General features: G+C 32.4%; 1 protein-coding gene across 7 annotated transcripts in view; it reads right to left on the bottom strand.

The window, feature by feature from the left end:
• LOC134693841 (eukaryotic translation initiation factor 4 gamma 1-like) overlaps nucleotides 1-24,485 on the bottom strand; it is a 43,462-nt gene that overhangs the window by 17,602 nt on the left and 1,375 nt on the right. For 3 of the 7 annotated variants that reach the window (XM_063554773.1, XM_063554774.1, XM_063554776.1), the window contains 14 exons: nucleotides 23,745-23,773; nucleotides 22,793-22,887; nucleotides 16,499-16,642; nucleotides 15,884-16,063; nucleotides 14,260-14,598; nucleotides 12,180-12,933; nucleotides 11,622-11,722; nucleotides 10,047-10,290; nucleotides 9,425-9,558; nucleotides 8,091-8,204; nucleotides 7,242-7,460; nucleotides 6,558-6,695; nucleotides 4,045-4,104; nucleotides 3,542-3,685 (listed from right to left, as the gene is read on the bottom strand). In XM_063554773.1, the coding sequence (XP_063410843.1) occupies nucleotides 3,542-3,685; nucleotides 4,045-4,104; nucleotides 6,558-6,695; nucleotides 7,242-7,460; nucleotides 8,091-8,204; nucleotides 9,425-9,558; nucleotides 10,047-10,290; nucleotides 11,622-11,722; nucleotides 12,180-12,933; nucleotides 14,260-14,598; nucleotides 15,884-16,063; nucleotides 16,499-16,642; nucleotides 22,793-22,887; nucleotides 23,745-23,773 (2,695 nt within the window). Of the gene's footprint in view, nucleotides 1-3,541; nucleotides 3,686-4,044; nucleotides 4,105-6,557; nucleotides 6,696-7,241; nucleotides 7,461-8,090; nucleotides 8,205-9,424; nucleotides 9,559-10,046; nucleotides 10,291-11,621; nucleotides 11,723-12,179; nucleotides 12,934-14,259; nucleotides 14,599-15,883; nucleotides 16,064-16,498; nucleotides 16,643-22,792; nucleotides 22,888-23,744; nucleotides 23,774-23,944; nucleotides 23,980-24,485 lie in introns of those variants that run through there. The other 4 variants (XM_063554780.1, XM_063554779.1, XM_063554775.1 and 1 more) reach the window with 3 other exon arrangements.

The raw sequence follows: 24,485 nt of genomic DNA, 5'->3' as shown, positions 1-24,485 counted from the left end.
GTGATGGGAAACATAAGACATAAAACAGCTCAACTTTATTTATTGAAAAATATTTGTACTATCTCACAATTTACAGAAACTTGTCATAAATATTTTTTTAAATAAAGACAAAACATGGATTTCAGTTAGACAAGAACTATTAATATGTCCATAAAAATACCACTAGAGTGATTTTCATCATTTTAAGGGTTGCTTTGTCATTTGACATATACCCAACATAATAGTATTTACATGTAGTTTTTAATGTAATCAGCTTCAGAAACGAGGAATTCGTCAATTCACCAGCATTGATGTAAGCCAGGGATAACTTTCGATCATCAGTAGCAAATAACACTGTGATGGGAAACAACAGCACATAAACAGCCTCACTTTTTTTTTTATAACATGTTAGTTCTGTCTCATAATTTACAGAAACTGTAGTCATAAAAAACTAGAGGCTCCAAAGAGCCTGTGTCGCTCACCTTGGTCTATGTGAATATTAAACAAAGGAAGCAGATGGATTCATGACAAAATTGTGTTTTGGTGATGGTGATGTGTTTGTAAATCTTACTTTACTAGTCTTGCTGCTTACATTTATCTCTATCTATAATGAACTTGGCCCAGTAGTTTCAGTGGAAAATGTTAATAAAAATTTACAAATTTTATGAAAATTGTTAAAAATTGACTATAAAGGACAATAACTCCTTAGGGGGTCAATTGACAATTTCGGTCATGTTGACTTATTTGTAGATCTTACTTTGCTGAACATAATTGCTGTTTACAGTTTATCTCTATCTATAATAAAATTTAAGATAATAACCAAAAACAGCAAAATTTCCTTAAAATTACCGATTCAGGGGCAGCAACCCAACAATGGGTTGTCAGATTCATCTGAAAATTGTAGGGCAGATAGATCTTGATCTGAGTAATAATTTTACCCCGTGTTGGATTTGCTCTAAATGCTTTGGTTTTTGAGTTATAAGCCAAAAACTGCATTTTACCCCTATGTTCTATTTTTAGCTGTGGCGGCCATCTTGATTTGAAAGTCGGGTCACCGGACACATTTTTAAAACAAGATACCCCAAAGATGATGATTGCCAAGTCTGGATTAATTTGGCCCAGTAGTTTCAGAGGAGAAGATTTTTGTAAAAGATAACTAAGATTTACGAAAAATGGTTAAAAATTGACTATAAAAGGCAATAACTCCTAAACGGGTCAACTGACCATTTCGGTCATGTTGACTTATTTGTAAATCCTACTTTACTAAACATTATTGCTGTTTACAGTTTATCTCTATCTATAATAATATTCAAGATAATAACCAAAAACTGCAAAATTTCCACAAAATTACCAATTCAGGGGCAGCAACCCAACAACGGGTTGACCGATTCATCTGAAAATTTCAGGGCAGATAGATCTTGACCTGATAAACATTTTTACCCTTGTCAGATTTCCTCTAAATGCTTTGGTTTTTGAGTTATAAGCCAAAAACTGCATTTTACCCCTATGTTCTATTTTTTGCCGTGGCGGCCATCTTGGTTGGTTGACAGGGTCACGCCACACATTTATTAAACTAGATACCCCAATGATGATTGTGGCCAAGTTTGGTTCAATTTGGCCCAGTAGTTTCAGAGGAGAAGATTTTTGTAAAAGATAACTAAGATTTACGAAAAATGGTTAAAAATTGACTATAAAGGGCAATAACTCCTAAACGGGTCAACTGACCATTTCGGTCATGTTGACTTATTTGTAAATCCTACTTTACTAAACATTATTGCTGTTTACAGTTTATCTCTATCTATAATAATATTCAAGATAATAACCAAAAACTGCAAAATTTCCACAAAATTACCAATTCAGGGGCAGCAACCCAACAACGGGTTGACCGATTCATCTGAAAATTTCAGAGCAGATAGATTTTGACCTGATAAACATTTTTACCCCATGTCAGATTTCCTCTAAATGCTTTGGTTTTTGAGTTATAAGCCAAAAACTGCAGTTTACCCCTATGTTCTATTTTTAGCCGTGGCTGCCATCTTGGTTGGTTGACTGGGTCACGCCACACATTTTTTAAACTAGATACCCCAATGATGATTGTGGCCAAGTTTGGATTAATTTGGCCAAGTAGTTTCAGAGGAGAAGATTTTTGTAAAAGATTACTTTAATTTACGAAAAATGGTTAAAAATTGACTATAAAGGGCAATAACTCCTAAACGGGTCAACTGACCATTTTGGTCATGTTGACTTATTTGTAGATCTTACTTTGCTGAACATTATTGCTGTTTACAGTTTATCTCTATCTATAATAATATTCAAGATAATAACCAAAAACTGCAAAATTTCCACAAAATTACCAATTCAGGGGCAGCAACCCAACAACGGGTTGACCGATTCATCTGAAAATTTCAGGGCAGATAGATCTTGCCCTGATAAACATTTTTACCCCATGTCAGATTTCCTCTAAATGCTTTGGTTTTTGAGTTATAAGCCAAAAACTGCATTTTACCCCTATGTTCTATTTTTAGCCATGGCGGCCATCTTGGTTAGTTGGCCGGGTCACCGGACACATTTTTTAAACTAGATACCCCAATAATGATAGTGGCCAAGTTTGGTTTAATTTGGCCCAGTAGTTTCAGAGGAGAAGATTTTTGTAAAAGTTAACAACGACGACGGACGCCGGACGACGACGGACGCCGGACGCAAAGTGATGGGAAAAGCTCACTTGGCCCTTCGGGCCAGGTGAGCTAAAAATTAAAATAAAGACAAAAGGTGGATTTCAGTTTGACAACACACTACACTATTGATAAGACCATATAAATACCACTAGAGTGATTTTCATCATTTTAAGGGTTGCTATGTCATTTGACATATACCCAACATAATAGTATTTACATGTCGCTTTTAATGTTATCAGCTTCAGAAACGAGGAATTCGTTAATTCACCAGCATTGATGTAAGCCAGGGATAACTTTCCATCATCATAAGCTAATATCACTGTGATGGGAAACAATTTCATAGCCTTTTTTAACAATAAAACGTGCATGTATTTTACTTTTATTAATTCCCCCCAATATTTTGAAATTAAGGGTGGATTTGAATTGTACACCAACACTTCTCTATTGTTCAAACCATGTATTAAACAAACCACTCGATGTCTATTAAGTTATTTTTTTGTGTATATTGGGGACATGTTTGACTCATACCCTACATCTCTTATTCTAGCTACAAATTTAAAGACTTGGATTCACTAACATGTTAAAAGTATTAAATTCAATGTAAACAGCTTCAGTTCGAGGAATTCGTTAGTTCACCAGCATAGATGTAAGCCAGGGATAACTTTAGATCATCATTAGCTGTTATAGACATGTATGTATGATTAATTAGGAGAATTTGTATAATTGGCTCATATTGTTAGGCAGTTAATCAGACTACTGCTTTTTAATTTAAACTAGGCTAATATTTCTTTCTTTTTTTACAATATGGGGTGCTAGAAGGTAACCAGTACTTGCTCTGTTGTTCCACATCAGCACAAAAGCTGTTTTCTTAACTATCAAAAACTTACTTCTGCATCTTTTAATTTTAATCTCAGTGCTTCTATGTCATCTTCAGCAGCTTTGTCTTTTTCAAATTCCTTTTGACATTTAGTCAGCAGTATAGCACGGAAATTTACAAATTCTCCAGATTTCTTAGTGGATGGCACTTTAATCTAAAAACAAATTCCACATTTTTTTCTAAATATTCTTGGATACAAGAAATCCTAAATAGAATTTATAACAATCATTGAAAATAACCCATCACTTGTCACCTAAAAAGTTAAAACTACATTTAGACTATTTGAAAGTTACATTTGTGTTTATAATGAAATTGAAAATTACTGTTTAGCGAGAATTGGCCTCGACATATAGAGATAATATATTTTCATTTCGCATTGGCATGCTGAAATTTTTTGTCTTCTTCCATTAAATAGATTGTACCATTCCACTATAATTTCCCTTAAAAAATCTTAATCAAATAAAAATGTTGGAACTTTTTCTGTTTAAATATTATATTTTTATAATTACTTACTTGGGTTAAGTAACGGCACATGCTGGCATAGGCTACACTAAATCCTGGTTCTGCAATGGCCTGCAATAAGAAATCAATTGTGCTTTCAATAAAACTTAAATAAAGTTAAGCAGCAACTTTTTTTTGAATGAGAGGTTCAATAGAATTATGTTGTTTCAATGGATATATACTCACCTCAGTTTACATATTGTTAACCAAGATGATAACTTCTGTCTGTCTGATCATCATGTTTCAAAATTCTAGATTTGGAGCTTCCCGCTGGACAATGAATTGCAATATTCAAATCCTCTTTTCCAAAATATTGAGACCATGGAAGTAATATTTAAAAGGAATAACATCGACTAAGTATCATGTATTTATAGCATGCTGAGCTCTGTACTAAAGTCATACATTTTATCCAATTATAGTCTCAGCAGGAAGACCCCTTTGGTTACTATCTGCGTTACTGCGTTTGTAAAATGGCATCTGGAATTTCTCAACAGTCATATGATTTTATCGAGTCTGGTAATTATAAAGTACCTGTGTGAAATCCGCGGTTTATTAATAAGAAGGTGGCGCTGTATCATATAAAACCTCTACCTTCAGAAAGAATTCGATTGATGTAAAAAACTTGAAAAACAGCCGAGAATTGTTCAAACTGCAACAGTTTAGCATGGAAAATTGTATTTAATTTAGCATATTTTTGCTTTTCAAAGTTTGTTTAAACTGTTTTAAAAGTATTTTCCGGTTAAAAAGTTAAATACCGATGAATCGATCAGGTTTCTCATAATGTATAACAAAATAATGTAGGCAAATGGACATTATTTTTTTAACTGTTAAAATGTGCAAAGTTTATCAAGATTTAAAAAGGATAGTTACTTTCAAGTATTAAATTTATGTATATGTCATAATTGTCATTGATTACATTATTGAAACTGGACAACTACAAAATGGGGATAACATTTTCATCAATATTATATTTTTTTTTTAAATGTTTGATATTGTGGAATGCTTATATTAATATAACAAGCTACAGCAAAATTATAACAAACTGAGGAAATGGGCTCTGTCTTACGGCAAATTCACTTTTACACAAATTAGTTTATGTATCAAGAACTTAAATTCGAGGATAGAACCGTTTAGAATTGTTAATATTTTAATTGACTAATACACGAAAGACTTTTTTTCGAATTTAATAAAGGGGGTCCAAACGTCTTCTTAACTTACTGAAATGTTTTTTTTAACTGATTGTAAATATTAAAATTAAAAATTTCGTATATGAAAGCTGTTGACTTAAACAAGTGAAACTGCGAGCTACTGCTCACTGATGATACCCCCGCCGCAAGTGGATAATATTAATAGTGTAAAAATATGCAAGTGTTTGGTAAACAGGAAGTTGTCGAGTGATGAATCTGAAAACGCATCACACGGTATAGCTGAATTATATAAATTCTGAAACCAAATTTCAGAAATCCTTGTATTGTAGTTCCTGAGAAAAATGTGACGAAAATTTTCAACACACGGTATAGCTGACTTATATAAATTCTGAAAACAAATTTCAGAAATCCTTGTATTGTAGTTCCTGAGAAAAATGTGACGAAAATTTTTAACTTGGCTATCATCATGATCATGTGTTAAATCATACAAGTGTTCAGTAAACAGAAAGTTGTCAAGTGATCAATCTGAAAACGCATCACACGGTAAAGCTGACTTATATAAACCCTGAAACCAAATTTCAGAAATCCTTGTATTGTAGTTCCTGAGAAAAATGCGACGAAAATTTTCAACTTGGCTATCATGTGTAAAATCATACAAGTGTTCGGTAAACAGGAAGTTGTCAAGTGATCAATCTGAAAACGCATCACACGGTATAGCTGACTTAGATAAACCCTGAAACCAAATTTCAGAAATCCTTGTATTGTAGTTCCTGAGAAAAATGTGACGAAAGTTTTATGGGACGGACGGACTGACTGACTGATGGACTGACAGACAGAGGTAAAACAGTATACCCCCCCTTTTTTAAAGCAGGGGTATAACTATTAAGATCAAACTAACCAAAAATAGGGAAAAAATGGACTAAAATAACAATTGAACGAATGACTCTATTCGGCAGGGTACATCAACGGAATGTAACGAATGGACTATTCGGATTAGTTCGCACGTAAATACGACACAAACTTGTCTGTTCGTTATTCTCCGTGAACACGAAAATGACCAATAAGTGTCAGTGATTTAATAGATCACATGCGGAGAATCAACTTCCATGCCAGATATTGAACCAATTAACTAGTTATCGAAAGATTGGCGGTAACGCAGATGAAACCTTTGAAGTGACGACGATGTTATTCCTTTGAATATTACTTCCATGTAGAGACAAAGGAATGTTATTGTTTTATTAGCCCTCTGATTTTTACTGCTGTAGTCCCCCCCCCCCCTTAAACTAAGAGGTACATTCATATTAGCTTGATATTTCTCATGGGTACCATACACATTTCAATGATATCTAAGTATCTTCTTCTGTTAATAACTCTTACCTTTTCAAAAACAAGGTTGGCAACACCCTGTAGATGATCTTCAGATGTAATTTCAAGTTCTGACATCTGTTTGACAAGGGTCTGGAACTTTTGTGGAGTAAGTTTGTTTAAGATACCCCGGGCTTTCTTGTACAATTCCTAAAAAAAGAAAATACAAATTATATAAAAGAAACATAAATTCAATTTTCAGTTTCATTATTTTTATATATCACTTTACAAGGGTTGTGCAGGACTTCAATTAGTTGTTCAAAGATAAATTCCTAGCATCAAATTTTGTATCTTAATCCAAAAACCAATTTTCTTCACGCTTAGACATCACATTTTCGTGTCTTCATTTAGGAATTAAGTTCATGCAATAAAAACAGAGCTCAGAGTCAGAATTCTATATCTGGATAGGGTGACAAAGAATACAAAAAAATCTGCATTAGGAAGAAAATATCATTTGCTTATCATATATTCCAGATACTTTTCTTATTTAATTTTTTATTAGAAACATCAAAATCAAATCTACTCTTGCAAAAGAATCAAAATTGTATAAGGTTCATCTTTGATAGATGGAGTTGCACCCTCAATTTTAGCAAATTTTCCAAATTACAATGGAGCAGTTTGATGCCAATTTAAAACTTGTTTGTAAAATACTGTAACCAACATACAAACATCACTTAAATCATCTTATTTACAAACCTCGGTTTTATTTTCATCTTCATCCTTAGGTTCCTTAGTTTCCTTAGTATCTTTATGTGTTGGTTTCCAAGCAGATTCAGCTTTGTGTAATTTTACTTCCTGTTGCATCGAGGATAGATTGATTACTTTCTGAGCACTTGGTCGATCAGGAATTCTCTTATGACTTTGTTGAGAGTTTCGTTTCGTTATACTTCCACCACCACCACCACCACCGCCACCCTACAAAACAAATTGAGCATTTATAAACAGGCCTCTCTGAGGAGGAACATTCACTGGTAGTCATTTAATTTGATTGATAATTAATGTACTTGTGTTATTTGTCATGCAACTTTGTCATTTGTCATGTTTTACAATTGAGTCTACTCTGTACTCATTCAAAAAGGGGGATACAGCTTTTTTTCTACTTTCTCAGCTCTTTAGGTCAATTCCTTTTCAAATGATTTTGAACTTGTTATCTTGTTGTACTGTAGCACCACTGGTGCAGGTTAAGAGAAGGGTTGACTCTGCCCCTCACAAACATGCTCAACCCTGCCACATTCTATATTTTCTTGTTTCAAGACACTAGCAAGATAGATGGTTGTCCATCATAAATGATCTTTTTTTCTATCTTTAACAGCCTAAGTCGTTGTGTTTTCTGAATTGTTTCATGTGTTATCCTGGGGATTTTCATAGCATTGTTATCTTACTTGTATTAGCATAGCTCTTTATTTATATATTTACACAAGTTTATCAGTCCAAGAGGAATACTGAGACAGGAAACAGAAAAACAGAAGTAAAATAGTCCTAAACAACAATAAATATACTAGTATATAAATTTTATGAATTTATAATAAGACTTTGATCACTTACCCTTGATGGCGTTCCTTTCACATAGCCAGGTGTAAAATCAAACCCACTTGATTGTGATGCAGAGAAACTAAAATTATCTCGTTGACTTCTACTAGCAGTACCTCCTAACAGTGGCTGTAAATATTAAGTCATTTGTTAGCTATTAAAGAGGAAATGAAAACATCAGATTCAAAATTAATATCGGTAAAAATTACAAGACTGTATATATTATTGGAGATATAAAAACTGATAACCAAGTGATACTGATCAAAATACTTGCAAGGAATTTACTTAGGACATATTGCTTTAGAAACTTTTAATAAGACTGATCAATGTTATTGAAAGTACCAAGAAAATGAAATCCTTGTCAGACAAACCCTTTTATATGGACATGAATAACCTATAACAATGATTCTATATGTTGAACAAAGCTGGTCAAATGAGGTTATGGCTTTAACATTAAAACTTAACTCTGATTAGGTGGAAATTATTTTATGCAAAACAAGTAAACTTAACATTGATCTGTGATCAACAATTAAAGTGCTTGTAAGCACTGAATTGTAAAGATTGCTTTGAGTTATTAGTGGAAAGTGGGGGTGAATAAAGCATTGGTTGTAGTAAAAAGTGGTAGAGAACTCCAAAGATAACTTTAACAATGGCACTTTATATTTTAAAACAGATATTAGATTCCTGCATATTTCAAAAGTTATGTAATTTTTTTTAGGTGTAGCATAATTTTGTGACTTGAATATCTGAGCATATATTATTGTGATAAATTTCTAAAATGTTCGTAGATAGGATAGATAGGATGTATAGAATGTTATGATCAATGCATTATATTTTGTGCATCAAAAAGGTAGTGCTAAGCCTTGGAAGATTTAGATATGAAGCCAGTAACACAGGGTTTTGATTGTATTCCATGCAATCTTTACCCAAAAAATTACTGACCCAACTCAATGAATATGGATATTTTTTTAGGTAGCTGTATAAGCTCAAGAATCAACTGACTGGCTTTTGAAGAAGAACGTGTCATCTAACTGATCAAATGCTTTTCTTTAAACCGAACAGATTAGTCAGTTATCTAGATGGACTGTTTTGATTGCAAGATGAGATGAAAAATATAATGTCCAAAACATTTTGTCCTTGCAAGATGCCTTTAAAGTTGTTATGAATAATGATGTCTTGTAAGACAAGCCTATAAAATCATAGGAAATCAATGATGCTATTTTGTAAGAAGATGCCTATAACCTAGGTCAACATGAACATGTATGTCAGAAAACTATAATCTCAGTGGGCATATATTAAGTTCTTTTGTTATGATTTAAAACGTTTCAATGCAAGATGATTTAACTTACATTTTCTATAACGATATCAGGCAAATCTGGCATGTCTTTTGGTTTGGCTGTAGATTCTTTTGAAAATTGCAGCTGAAGCAAAAATTCTCTGTCATACAATTTTTTTCCTTCCATGTTCAGTGGACTCCATTGATCTAAAATAAAATTTTATTGTGAGCTGAATATTGTAGAAATGTAAAATTTTCATATCTGAATTCAAAATTATTTGGATCCAGGATGTTAATCATTTGATGATATCAATGGTAAAATTGCCATTATAACATTTTTATAATGTTCTTAAATGGATTAAAATGGTTGAGGGTCTGTTAGTAATGAAGTAAGAATGTTTAGAAGTGTTACTAATGTTGTTCAATTCTGGTATTAAAAACATCAGTAAAATACAAGATGCACTGTGTAAAATCACGAATTAAAGCTTTGCTGAATGTTAAGTTGATTTGAATAAAGTTTGATATTTGGGAAAGGCCTGTAAAAAAATAGCTTTCGGCAAACATCAACAGAATTTAAAGTATCACATGTCATAGCACAAAGAGAGCTATAACTGAGCTATACAGTTGGTTAGAAAAATGAATTCTGGTAGGAAAAAAGAAATCGACCTAAAATATTATTGTGAATATGTGAATACCTTCTTTGTAAGTATATTTCAATTTTGATGATGGATCAGATTCAGAATCAGATTCAGATAATTCTCTGTTCTTAGCATTTTCTTCCTGGACTTTTTCATCTTCCACAATTATTTCAACTGTTGGAACTTCAACACTGACTTCCTGTACAGACTCTTTTTTTGTTTTTTCCTCCTCTGGTTTTTCTTGTGGTGGTTTTTGTTCAACAGGTTTTTCTTCTACAGGTGTAATTTCTTCTTTCACATGCTATTTTAAAACATGAAAATCGATATGCAACATATTGAAAATCATAAAAACAATATGATGTATGCAGATTTTTTTTCAAATCAATAATATTTTCTTTTCTGGGTGAGAAAACATGTTTGGGAAATATGGCAAATGATAAAATAATTCATGTTTAATATTGTTAAAAGTGGTATTTTCTCACACCTTAACCTTTTCACCGATTGCTGCCCAGACAGAAGCTACTCTGAGACAATGGCTTCCCTGGCTACTATTACTCAAGTGGGAGATCTTCATAATAAATGTCAATAAAACCTTGTTTGTAGTTATTTGTGTATTTATTTTATTCACTAACACCATGTTCGTTTTGATAATTTTTTCCTCATAAAATATTAAAATTTTCAATTTTTCGGCATTTATAAGTGAAATTCTCAAAATTCTGCTCTTTGACCCCACATCGTAATTTTTTTAACCCAAAACAGCAAAATTTTCAAAAGGCTGTACAAATTCCTAACACTGAACAATGTCCATTCCAAGTGTTTTGTACATAAAATGACATTTAATGTCAAAAAAGAATACTAGTTTGGCTATTCATATTCTTTCCAAAAAAATGTTCCCTCGTTTCAAATTCTCGTAAATTCTGTAAATTTCCTCTGATTTTGACACGGTTTTCAACAAACGGAAGCGCCATGTTTACACTTTTATCCGGGTATTAATCAAAGAAAGATAACTCATGTTTGCACTGTTTTGAGTGGGAAATATAAAAGATGTATGCCGATCCCTGTAAAACGGGACCCATCATCAGCTCTCTGAAGCGTGAATCCCAGTAAACCGGGACTCATCGCCAAAAGGGTAAAACATCTTTTACTGTACATGCAAGGCAATTAAACTGAATCTCAGCAAAGGTGACAAAACTTATAAACATTTATTATCTTTTCTTTTCACTCCTAGTGAAGCAGAGTTTAGACCCTATGATATAAGTACTGAAATACATTCAACTATACAATGTACTTTCAATGGAAAAAGCTCAATTACCAAAGAAATCTCATATAATCTTTAAAGGTAAAAACTTTTGTGTTTAGATGGCATGTTTTTCCTAATATGAACTTTTAAGAAATTACTCTTTTCTGGGTTGTGATTTTACAGATATTAAAACGGCTCATGTACATTTGTACTAAAGTGCAGTTGCTTTGTGATAATATTATGAAAGGGAAAATTACAAGAATGAAACAGGCAACCAGCAGAAATTTCTTTTATTCTACACATTAAAGGCCACAGCTACCTTATTTGGGATATGGAAAGTTGAATCTTAACCTGACTAAAATATGCCTGAGGGATATTATTTTGAGACTTACTGCAACATCCATAAATGCATCCATATCACTACCCTCCATTTCCTTCTTGTTCAAATCTTTCAACTTCTTTTTGGTACTTTCTTTTTTGGCTTCTCTTGGAACTGAAAAAAATTTTTAAACATTTCAAGTCATAATTTATGGTGAACATAAATAAGCCCCTCAAAGTATGTAAATTGTATGTCAACATCTTTTACCTATTCCATTTCCTGTCAAATGTATAGGAGCTTCTTTTTTATTGACATTTTGTTAACCTTATTAACAAAAGAAATCTGTATATTTCTTCTTTGTAAAGCTTTTCAGGAGTTAACAATATTTTTTTACTTAACAGGGTGAATTTTGCATAAAATCTCAATCAAATAAAGTCTGTTCTGAGCAATTCTGCTTTATAGCAGAATAAAACAAAAACACTCAGTTTGTAGAGAATCAAGAAAGAAGACGAAAAATGTTGACCATTTTGTCAATTTCTTAAATGAAAAAACAAAACATGAAGTGCACTACCCACTGATACATTTAATAACTCCTACTTGATCACTTTATCTAAGCACAAATTAAACTTACCAACTGTTTCTGTAACTGGAGCTGGTTCCCCTATAGCTTTTGGATCTGGTACCGGATCAACAGATGAAGACTCCTCTTTCACTACTTCCTGGATCAACACATTTTCTTCACTTTTGACAACAGGGTTTTGTTTTCTATCTTCAATTTTAACAACACTTTCTTCACTTTTTGTTTTTGAAGGTTCTGAAATAACTTTAGTTTCAACCTTTGCTTCCACTTTAGTGGGAACATTTGTGTCCACTGCATTTACATCCTGGCTTCCACTAACTAATTCTTGAGTTGGTTCTCGACTGGAACCTTCACTTATTCCATTAGTTTGTACATTTGACAAAGTTTCTACAGAACTGATAGTTTCTGGAGTGTCTGATTTAGTCCTTGTAGCTTCAACTACTTCTACATTGTTCTGAGAATGCACATTAGATTTACTTGATGAAAGACTTGGGGCATTTTCTACAGGCAGCTGAACAGCTGAGACATGTTGTGTATTTACAATTGGTTGTTGTTGTGGCATGCTGTTTGCCGCATTTTCTTCCGCAACAATTGGAGGTTGAGATTGAGGTTCCACCACTGGTGCAGTTTGTACCAATGGTTGTGATTGAACACCTGGTGGTGGAACTTCTGTTGGAATCATCTGTGCAGGATGCTGTCCTCCTCCTCCAGATCTCATGGTAGCCGCAACCTGAGCTGCAAACTGAGCACAAATAGCACTAGCTTCAACTACTGGTGGAGGGGAAGTCCCAGGGGCAGGAGGTTCCTATAATAAAAAAAAGAGGATTTATTAAATACAATTCTTGAATTGTCAGTCAAAGTCGTGTTACTGGTCAAAATTTTAAATGTTTGACACACAATGTCAGTCCAAATATTAACACAAGTGAGTGAATGTTTCAATGGAAATATAGGAATGGACTTATAAAGGTATTCTGGACTGATAGTTCTCCATAGTTTACCATGGACTTTTTTTTACATGTTCAAAAAGGAATTAAGGTCAATGCAATTGATTAATATTAGGCCAAATCAAAATATATGTGTGGTTCCAGTTACATATGTTTTAAAAATAGGGTCGGTAGGTCGACAAATTCTTATTTTTTTTTTTTTAAATTTCTGAATGTCAAAAAAATCGGGTGTTTACAGAAATTGTTTCCGATATTATACACGCCCCAACCGAAGTCAGCCATTTTTACATGTGTTTGGTTGTAAAATAAACAGTCATGATACGTTTTTAGTAAGTTTTGTTGCATTCTGTTATGAATTGTTGCATTTTAGCCATAACAGATACTTTTGATGGAAATTCAGATGACAGAAATCTGTGAATTTAATTATTTTAATTAACAATCCTTAAAATTCGATGGTTTGAAATTTATTTTTCAGAAATGAAAAAAAAAGTTCTAGGGTCAGGGGGTTTCAACTAGGGTCAGTCGGGTTTCTGGAACCACACATATATTTTTATTTGGCCTTAACAGAGTTCAAACAAAGACTATTGTAACAATGCAAAGGAACACTAATTGGAATGCTGAACAGCTGAAGTTACTGTTACTTGTAGTACTTATACATTTATTTTATTGCAAGACAAATTCATTCTGTGCCATATAGAGTTTGTATGACCGAAAAAGAACTTCTGATGTTTTCAAACTATATTTTCAACTAAAATTCTGACCAAATGACTTTTTGTCTGAGATTTTGTAGGTTAAACAGAGTTTGGGATACACTGAGACATATCACATTTTATGTATGAATGCCCTAACAATCTCTAGCAAGCATAGTATTTGCTTTTTGATATGAAATCATGTTATTGAAGACTGGAACAAAAGTAAATGAAAAATTTAGTTCCCAAGGTAATTGGGAAAATACTCTTCAAAGAATAGCAAGAGAACCACTTCAAAGTATGTGCTATCTTTCTATTGTGTTTCAATGAACTTATTTGAAATTGTAGTTAAATTACACAAAACAGGTGTCTTATTTTCGTTGATTCCCACCTGTCAATCAGTCATCACAAAACTTTAAGCAGCTTTTGTTAATACAACATTTTGAATATTTAGAATAAGAATTAAAACTCTTCAATTTGATTTATTTTAAGACACACCTCAATACTCTCATTAGGAGTTTGTCCTCTTGACCCTGACCCCGACCCTGTGGTGGATCCAGGTGTTGTTGATCTTGCAGAAATAACATCACTAATTATATCTTTCCCAGTATTGGGGTCAACAATGGACAAAATCTTTCTCTCTCTTTTCTGTATTACAGGTTGTGGTGCAGTCATCCCTGGTGCTGACGGAGGTCTCTGTGTTGGTACTGGGTACATTGTCATTGTGTTTTGATATGAAGTTGGTGGCATGCCACTATACCCTCCAGAACTTACTGTTTGCTGTGTAGGCATATTGTATGGGGGTTGGGGAGCTGGCATCCTCTGACCACCAGGAAGCTAAAATATTTTAAACATAAGAATATTAACTATGATATAAAATAGTTTAGTGTTACAGAATTTCAATAAACTGTTGACGGATATGCTTCACTTACAATATATTTGGATAGGTATTAATTTTGTTGAAACTTAAATGGCATAACTTTAACATGTAATCAATGTAAAAATTCCAATCAATATACTTAGACTGAGTTCAAGTTCAAATAATGTCCATAAAAATGAGATACACCAATGTTTATACAACCCTATTCTCAATCTGTTACTTCCAAAAGATGATTCCCTTTAAAGTTTAAACTATTCTTATCTTTAACTTTAACATGTTAACTTGACACTAAGTTCAAGGTCAAATTCGTCATGACTGAGGGTGTGGGCCAAATAATCTTCATGGAAATGTTAATACATCTGCATACCAAACATCATGGACTTATCATTTGTGTTTCCTTTTAATGACCCAATCACAAACTTAGCAATCCTTTTCCACAGTTGATGCAGGAAATAACATCTCACACAGAAATGTTCATTTTTGTGTTTGAATTGTAATCTATCTTATGTTAATAGGTATACTGATTTAGACTGAATGATAAAACAATGAAAACATGCATATGGTAATGGCTATTCCATTAAAATGTATGTGGGAGCCTAGGAAAGGACTTTCAAATTATCCTGACAACCATCTTAGATAATTTTGCATCATGATAATAGACACATACTGTAAAACGAACCACGACTTCCATTCAATAATTAAATTCCCTTCCTACCCTCTCACATAATAAAGTCATACAAGTATATGGAATAGCCTTAACACATGACTACAAATACATAATCTGAAACTCATCTTTTCTCTTAACATTCAGACATGAACATGTGATCATAGAAACAACAAAATGGAACATAGATTTGGTGACCATTATCAGACAGAATGAACACAATTGGTTTCAAAGATAATGGAAGAAAATGGGAAATGGTTACAGCCAGACACTGACAATTCATACCAGAAAAATAACTCATAGACAAGCTCAAAATAGTGGCAAGTTTTGTTTTGAGACATATGGATACTAACATATGACAAAGATTACATGATTCCCTTTGCAAACACTTCTTTAAATTCAGAAATTATTGTGTTCATCTATTATTGGGAAAAGCTACTTACTGATGTATGTTAATGACACCATAACGCAAGTTACTATCACGATACTCAAGAAGAAGCTTTATTCCCAATAATTTCTGAATTTATAGCATCTAATATTCACAGGTTATATAAATGAAATTTCTATATGAATCTTACCATCATTGGCTGCATTTGTCCTCCAGGCTGAGACTGAACAATTATCTGTGTTCCATAACTATTCATGTTGGTACTTGGAGGCATGAACATAACAGTTGGATACATCGGACTCTGTCCCTGTCCTGGCATCTGCATCCTCTGCTGTTGAGGAGGCTGCATAGGCCGTTGCGGGTAAAATGGCTGAAATAATATAAGTGTTTATGATAAATTAGTGTGGAAACTAGGTTATATGTATGAATACTGTCCAGAGTACTAGTTTTATATAATGCACGAACTTGTGAATCATGCAATATATATTCTTTTGGAAATACTATTTACCAATTTTGACCTTTGATGATAATGAGGAATAATATTAATAAATTATAGGTCATAATTTGTAAATTCATATAAATGTAACTTCAAGCTTGTAATCTTGCATCAAATTATTAAATGCATCATGGGTGGAATGATTTTCTGTAAAATTAAGACATTTTACCCTGAAATCAAAACGTCTACAATCATGAATTCAAAAGCTGCTCAAAAAGACAAACAGTATAAATTTTATTAATGTAGAGCAAACCATGCTCAATTCCCCTGTAATAAACTTTGTTGTAAGCTACAAATAAATATACATACTGCTGGTGTCCTTTGTTGTGGTTGTTGATACATATTTTGTTGCTGAGCCAGGGCTTGGCCTTGTACCAACTGTTGATTATTCAATTGTTTACTTATATCATGGGGATAGTTCTGTTGTGGGTTTACCTGCTGTTGAAGAAATTGCTGTAAAAAAAGAAGAATATTCTTTAAAATCTTTTTATATACATCATGTCCATATGTTAACTTTTGTGTCATTTGGTCTCTGGTGATATTACGTTATCTATATTTCCCCCTCAAGTCATATCAAACATTAGAGCAGACAACTGAAATAGATAGTGATAAGGGCTTTCAAATATAAGTGCATATTTTTTCAAATTTTGATGCACAGTACAACTTACAATTCACAAATGAGCAAACCTATAGTTGTTAATGTTTGTGTCATTTTGGTCTTTTATGGATAGTTGTCTCATTGGCAATCATACCACATCTTTTTTATAAAGGCAAATATTACATGTATTATATAAATATATTATGCTCACTTTTGAATCATTTAATCAAAAATAAAACATCAATGGCTTAATAGTACAGGGAAATAATGTTGTAACCTTATTGTTAAATGCCAACCCCCACCCCTGATTATCTGATTAATATTGATATCATGCATTGTAAACCAGTGGTAATTACATGATATGACAGGGAATAGAACTATGTACACACATTGATACATACAGTGATTTTGCTAGCGCTCGTCACTTTCGTATTTTACGAAAAGGTTTTCGAAATGACGAAAGTATTTCATATCAATTTCGTCACTTGAATTTGGAAAGTGTAAAAATATTTACACATCAAAATACTTGAATTCTACCGGTCTTTATGTTTCCGACAAGTTTATGACCCTCAGGTAATTAACGTTTACCAAAGGTGTTAAAAGTTGTGATGACAAGTAATCCGCCTATCGCCAATCAGATGGGTCACTAATCCCTTAATTATTATTTAACCTCATAATTGACCATCTCAATAATCTTTTTAAGATAAATCAGTCAGTCAGCATTTCATTTTGATAATTTTTCACAATTTTGTCGTAGTTTCGTCATTTGAACAAAATTGATCATTTATCTTCCCGGACAGTTCACCTTTATTTTAATTTCAATATTTCCCTTACGATTATAATTTGCAGTTTGCTTGTTGTAGTTTCGTCATTTGAAAGTATTTTCGTCATACTTGAAATCAATATTCATCAAAAACTTTCGACAACTTCGATTAAAAAGAATGAATTTTATTCAAAACGTAAATATTTTCCTTTGCAAACAGGTGCTTCCTGTTCTATGTATTCACTGGTATTAAAGAGATAATAGTAACGGCAATTACGATTATCCCAATATGGCGACGGCAGATATAGGTAAAATCTTTACAGTCATTTAACTCAAATGTAGCATGTTTTTGTCACTAGTTACTCAGCTGCAAGATTTTCTATACCATTACATCATATTTGAATCATAACGGTGCACTGGAATTGTCAAAGCGCTTTGGAGTTGCCATTGAAAAATTCCGGATGATAATCGTAACTCTATGGAATTTTTCTTGTTTGATAATCGTAATTTCTTTAGCGGATAATAGTAACTGAAAAGTTAAATGTGTCTTTCAGCATTTTAATAGTATTGTGTTTATTAAAATGCAAATGTACAGTTAATGAATAACATTAACGTAAAATGAAAAAAATGAAGAAACTTACAGGTTAATATTTAAGGCAGATTTACTTATATATCTCTCGATTTATTGGTTTTTTTTTTTTTTACAAAACCGTGATTTCTTGTCCCAGCCACTTTAAAAAAAAATGTGTTTGATCTTTACAAGTATTTTTTTGTGCAGTCATTACATGGAATTAGATTAATGTTTTTGATCTTTACAAGTATTTTTTTGTGCAGTCTTTACATGGAATTAGATTTAACATTTTTTAAGCAAAGAAACATAATATTTTTAGAGGGACTAATAAGCTATGGATTCCTGGCATATATTTTTAAAGAGCAATGACCTTCTTAATACTACACAGCCAGGTTTCAGACCTAAACATTCGTGTACTACTCCACTTACTAAATTAGTAGATGAATGGTTAGCAAATATAAATAATGGAGAGATAAACGGAGCTATATTTTTAGATTTAAAGATAGCTTTTGATCTGGTTAATCATATAATTTTATTGAAAAAACTTGAATATTATAATGTTTCAAATAGTACACTAGACTGGTTAAATTCATACTTGTTTGAACGAAGCCAACAAGTTAAGGTCAATAACGTCATGTCTAATACTAAATGCATAACCAGATGCTCCGCAGGGCGTAGCTTTATACGACCGCAGAGGTTGAACCCTGAACGGTTGGGGCAAGTATGGACACAACATTCAAGCTGGATTCTGCTCTAAATTTGGATTGTGATTAAATAGTTGACACAGCATAGGTTTCTGACACAGAATGAATGTATTCAAATGAACTTAAAATTTTTGTTTTCTCTTAGAGCAATTCACTATGCTGTTGAATATTAATCCTCTCAAAAAAATGTTTGAAGAAATTTTCTTTTTATTTATGAAATTTCATGAGAAAAATTGAACCCAATTTTTTAATCACATCCCCCTTTCCCTTATTCCAAAACTAATTTCAATTAAAATATTCTAATGGAGTTTGCAACAATTACTACTCATTTAAATACATCATAAAATATTAAGATGTAAAAAAACTGCTTGTTATCACTGAATGGTAAAGATTATTTAAATTTATCAGTTGGTAGTAAAAAGTGAATATACATTGTATATTGTATATAACAAAGATTTAAGTTGATTCTGGACAAAGAAAGATAACTCCAATTAAAAAAAATTCTTGCAGATATTTCTTGCTTACTATACTGGACAAAGAAAGATAACTCTTAATTAAAAAAAAATTTGCTATTTCACAATATTGTGAAATTAGATATTTCTTGCCATTGCACAATACTGTGCAATTGAAAAGACTTGCTATTGCACAATACTTAATATAATAATTTTAGATCCTGATTTGGACCAACTTGAAAACTGGGCCCATAATCAAAAATCTAAGTACATGTTTAGATTCAGCATATCAAAGAGGCCCAAGAATTTAATTTTTGTTAAAATCAAACTAAGTTTAATTTTGGACCCTTTGCACTTTAATTTAGACCAATTTTAAAACTGGACCAAAAATTAAGAATCTACATACACAGTTAGATTTGGCATATCAAAGAACCCCAATTATTCAATTTTTGATGAAATCAAACAATGTTTAATTTTGGACCTCGATTTGGGCCAACTTGAAAACTGGGCCAATAATCAAAAATCTAAGTACATTTTTAGATTCAGCATATCAAAGAACCCAAAGGTTTCAATTTTTGTTAAAATCAAACTAAGTTTAATTTTGGACCCTATGGACCTTAATGTAGACCAATTTGAAAACTGGACCAAAAATTAAGAATCTACATACAGTTAGATTCGGCATATTAAAGAACCCCAATTATTCAATTTTGATGAAATCAAACAAAATTTAATTTTGGACCCTTTGGGCCCCTTTTTCCTGAACTATTGGGACCAAAACTCCCAAAATCAATACCAACCTTCCTTTAATAGTCATAAACCTTGTGTTTAAATTTCATAGATTTCTATTCACTTATACTAACGCTATGGTGCGAAAACCAAGAAAAATGCTTATTTGGGTCCCTTTTTGGCCCCTAATTCCTAAACTGTTGGGACCGAAACTCCCAAAATCAATACCAACCTTCCTTTTGTGGTCATAAACATTGGGTTTAATTTTCATTGATTTCTATTTACTTTAACTAAAGTTATTGTGCGAAAACCAAGAATAATGCTTATTTGGGCCCTTTTTTGGCCCCTAATTCCTAAACTGTTGAAACCAAAACTCCCAAAATCAATCCCAACCTTTCTTTTGTGGTCATAAACCTTGTGTCAAAATTTCATATATTTCTATTAACTTAAACTAAAGTTATAGTGCGAAAACCAAGAAAATGCTTATTTGGGCCCTTTTTGGCCCCTAATTCCTAAAATGTTGGGACCAAAACTCCCAAAATCAATACCAGCCTTCCTTTTATGGTCATAAACCTTGTGTTAAAATTTCATAGATTTCTATTCACTTTTACTAAAGTTAGAGTGTGAAAACTAAAAGTATTCGGACGACGACGACGACGCCAACGTGATAGCAATATACGACGAAATTTTTTTCAAAATTTGCGGTCGTATAAAAACTGGTGTACCACAAGGTTCTATCCTGGGCCCTTGGTTATTTATTTTATATATCAATGAGTTACCACTCAATATAGAACATTCATCAATAGATTTATATGCAGATGATTCTACATTACATTGTAGAGGTAATGATGCAATTCAGTTAGCTTCTATAACCTTCAAAATGATATTCGTGTTATTGAAAACGAATGTTTGCAAAATTGTATGAAATTAAATGCCAAAAAGTGTAAATCAATGATTATTGGTTCAAAACAAAGGCTTTGTTTAACTGGAAACAGTTTAGATATCATTATTTCAAACATCATCCAGTTTATTGTTTAATAGTTAACACTGGTTAGATGTGGAAAAACAAATTCAATACCAAAAGGCAATACTTATATTTAAAGCAATTATTGGCATGGTTCCTAATTATTTAGAAGAAAATTTTCATTTTACTGATAATCAAAACTATAACTTACGTTCATCTGATTAAAAACTATTAAATCTTCCAAAACCAAAAACTATTTTTTAAAGAAAACATTCATTATGGCATTACGGGTATGGACTAGAATTGAACCAGCAGTCGCTTCCCGGGGGAAGAAATATCACACATAGCCACCTGCATTAAATGATTTAAAACAATTATTATTATATTTACTATGTTTTTATTCATGATAAATCAATGTTCTCTAACAGTCTTAGGGCCAGCTGAAGGACGCCTCCGGGTGCGGGAATTTCTCGCGATATTGAAGACCTATTGGTGACCTTCTGTTGTTGTTTTTTGTATGGTCAGGTTGTGTTCTCTGTGATACATTCCCCATTTCCATTCTCAATCTTATTAATCACAAATCTGATGTAGGGTGACACATGCGTTTCCCCTGACAATAATTGCCATATATCATAACTTCCTATAAAATTGCCTCATCGCTCATTCCCATATTTTGTGACATTCCTAGTTCTTGGGAGTTTTCTGTATTTTAACATAGTTCGTGTTTTTCCCATACCCAAATTTCTTAAAACTTGTTCACCCTTCCAATTTTATGATATAATAGTATGTAGCTGTTTTCATTAGAACCATTAATAATATATCCACAAAAAGATATGTCATAAGATGTTGAAACGTGATTAGTTCATCACCGTAATTTCATCATGTGCTATCAGATATACGTTTTTAGTGTCAATATCAATAAAACACTATCCAGTTACGATTATCTTCGCATTTTTTAATACCATAATTACGATTATCTTTTTATCCGAGTTACGATTATCATCCCGAATTTTTCAACGGCAATTTTCAAAGCGCTTAGACAATAAAAGTGCACCGTTACGATTCAAATATGATGTAATGGTATAGAAAAACCTTGCAGCTGAGTAACTAGTGACAAAAACATGCTACATTTGAGTTAAATGACTGTAAAGATTTTACCTATATCTGCCGTTGCCATATTGGGATAATCGTAATTGCAGTTACTATTATCTCTTTAATACCAGTGATGTATTGCGCATGGGTGAAAATTCGTAAATGAATCCAGTTTTATTCTGAAATTATTTTTCAATTGTCACTTCCCGTTTTCATTTCATTTCGTTTAAAAATCGAAAGTTAACGTGATCTACAGTCAACAGTCATTAGAATCGTCACATTAAGTAAAGCTGCTGATCCTTCTATCCAATATTAAAGAAATTGATTCCAAATATCGATGAAACGTATTTTCAAGGATATAAATGATTGTGAGTTACAAGTTCATTTGTGCAGTGTTTTAAAAAATAGAGGCACCCAACTTTTGTTGATCAAGGGTGTCCCCTGAAAATAACTGAAGTGAAGTTGTGAAGCATATTACCAGATCCCTGTTCTTATCTTCATATCTTAGCATCACATCAGTCAATTCATTCAATATTGTTAATAACTGCCTACATTTGCAATCCTCAAGTCTTCAAAGATCCTAGACTACTCCTTGAAGGACTTGAACATATATGCATAGCTAGTTTAATAAACATCCTAGACCCCTTGCTATTATAAAAAATAAGGCTGATTTTTATCACGCGCAAAAGTGACTAAAGCCCTCAAAAATCCTAGCTGAAACCCTGATACATACCTGTTGCACCTGTTGAGGATTAAAATACCCTGCTTGAGAAATGTAAAACTGTGGCTGCTGTTGTTGTTGTTGTACTTGCTCCTCTTGTGGTACCCCTAAAACAAATCATGGTTGAACATTATTTCAATAATCTTTCAAACAATGCCTTGGATACATAAAAGTGTCTCAACACCACATTTGCACACGAGAAAAGAGCTAATGTGGGGTTGAGATACTTGAAATGTCTCTACCTAACCTCATTCCTTATAATTGGTATGTAGCATTCTTATGAACAACTTTTAAATCCACTGGCCCTGGTCCAAAGTCCAATTTAATCAAAATTTATAAGCCTGTAGAATTTTTTCAAATCCTGAGCTGGTGGTCTGACATGTGATAACTCAAAACAGATGTAAACTTTTTTCAACAGTTGATGTTCTCCCCATGACATGAACAGCCTCTAACATCTCTGTGGTATGACTATCCCAGTATAAGCCTAGCTGTGGTTTAATGCCAATGGATAAATCATTAACATTAACAAAAGATCATTATATTTTAATGAAACAACTAATTTTGTTTAAAATCTTCATCTGATGATAAATACTAGTGTTACAATGCATGGAAGTGAAAAATAATATACCTGGATTTGTTTGCATAAAAAGTTGAATCTTTTAAATAATATGGTTTTAGTCTACAAAGTCGATCATACGTTTTTTTCTTCAAAAAAGATCAAAATGGAAAATTACAGATACTGAGAGCGAGCCAAAATATAGCTTTTGACTATTGAGGAACAAAGTAACAGATCGATGGAAAGGTTTCTTCTTCATCCTAGCTACTCAGTAGCACAAGTCCAGATACTACAAAATATAAACCCATATTACCCCACAAAAATAAAATACAATGTGAAAATATTCTAATTAAAGCAGATCCTATAATAAGCATGCAGCCTAACTGTACCATAAACATATATACTTACAATTGTTAAAATTTGGCGTTCCTCTTGGACTGTATAAGGTTAAGGAAAAGGACTGAGTTTAAATATTTAAATCTTTCCATTTCTAGCACAACAAAGCTTTTAATTTGCAACCTGGTACCCGCAACATAATACAAGTTCTTGATCTAGAATAGTATATCTCTGACACCCTACCATACAAGGAACAAAGGGAAGAAACTTACCCTTTTTACTGACACAATTTCCCATAAAGCATGAGCTACAAAAGGGAATAGGTTTAAGAATCATATCGCTTTTTGAATACATTAACAGATGTACGCCTTCTACATACATGCAACTAATTTATACCTATTTTTTACATGGAAATACCTGTTATGTTATGTACATGCTGCATTTATTCTTCATCTTTACACATTGTAGATACATTGTGTATTATAATATTCTTGAACTAAAAACATTGAATGAATAAGGTAGGATCTAACATTAAAATAGCATTTAGTTCTCTTAGGATAAAAGAACACAAAACTGAATAATGGCAAAGAGTTTAAAAGCTGACAAATGTGAACAATTTTAAATGTTTCATCAATCAGCAATAATCTGGAGGGACAATCTGTACAAAAAGGTCAATCAAAAAAAAAAAGATTTTAAAAACTGCTCAAAAGGTTGGATATCAGATTTGTTTTTTTTTAACAAAATAACCAATAGCTCATTTTTGAATTACATGTGTGTATGTACATTAAAAATAAGTTGATAAGATTGGTTAGA

This window comes from Mytilus trossulus, chromosome 12 (assembly GCF_036588685.1).
Source record: "Mytilus trossulus isolate FHL-02 chromosome 12, PNRI_Mtr1.1.1.hap1, whole genome shotgun sequence".
NCBI classification, from domain to species: Eukaryota; Metazoa; Mollusca; class Bivalvia; order Mytilida; family Mytilidae; genus Mytilus; species Mytilus trossulus.
This window is presented reverse-complemented; position numbering and strand designations above follow the sequence as displayed.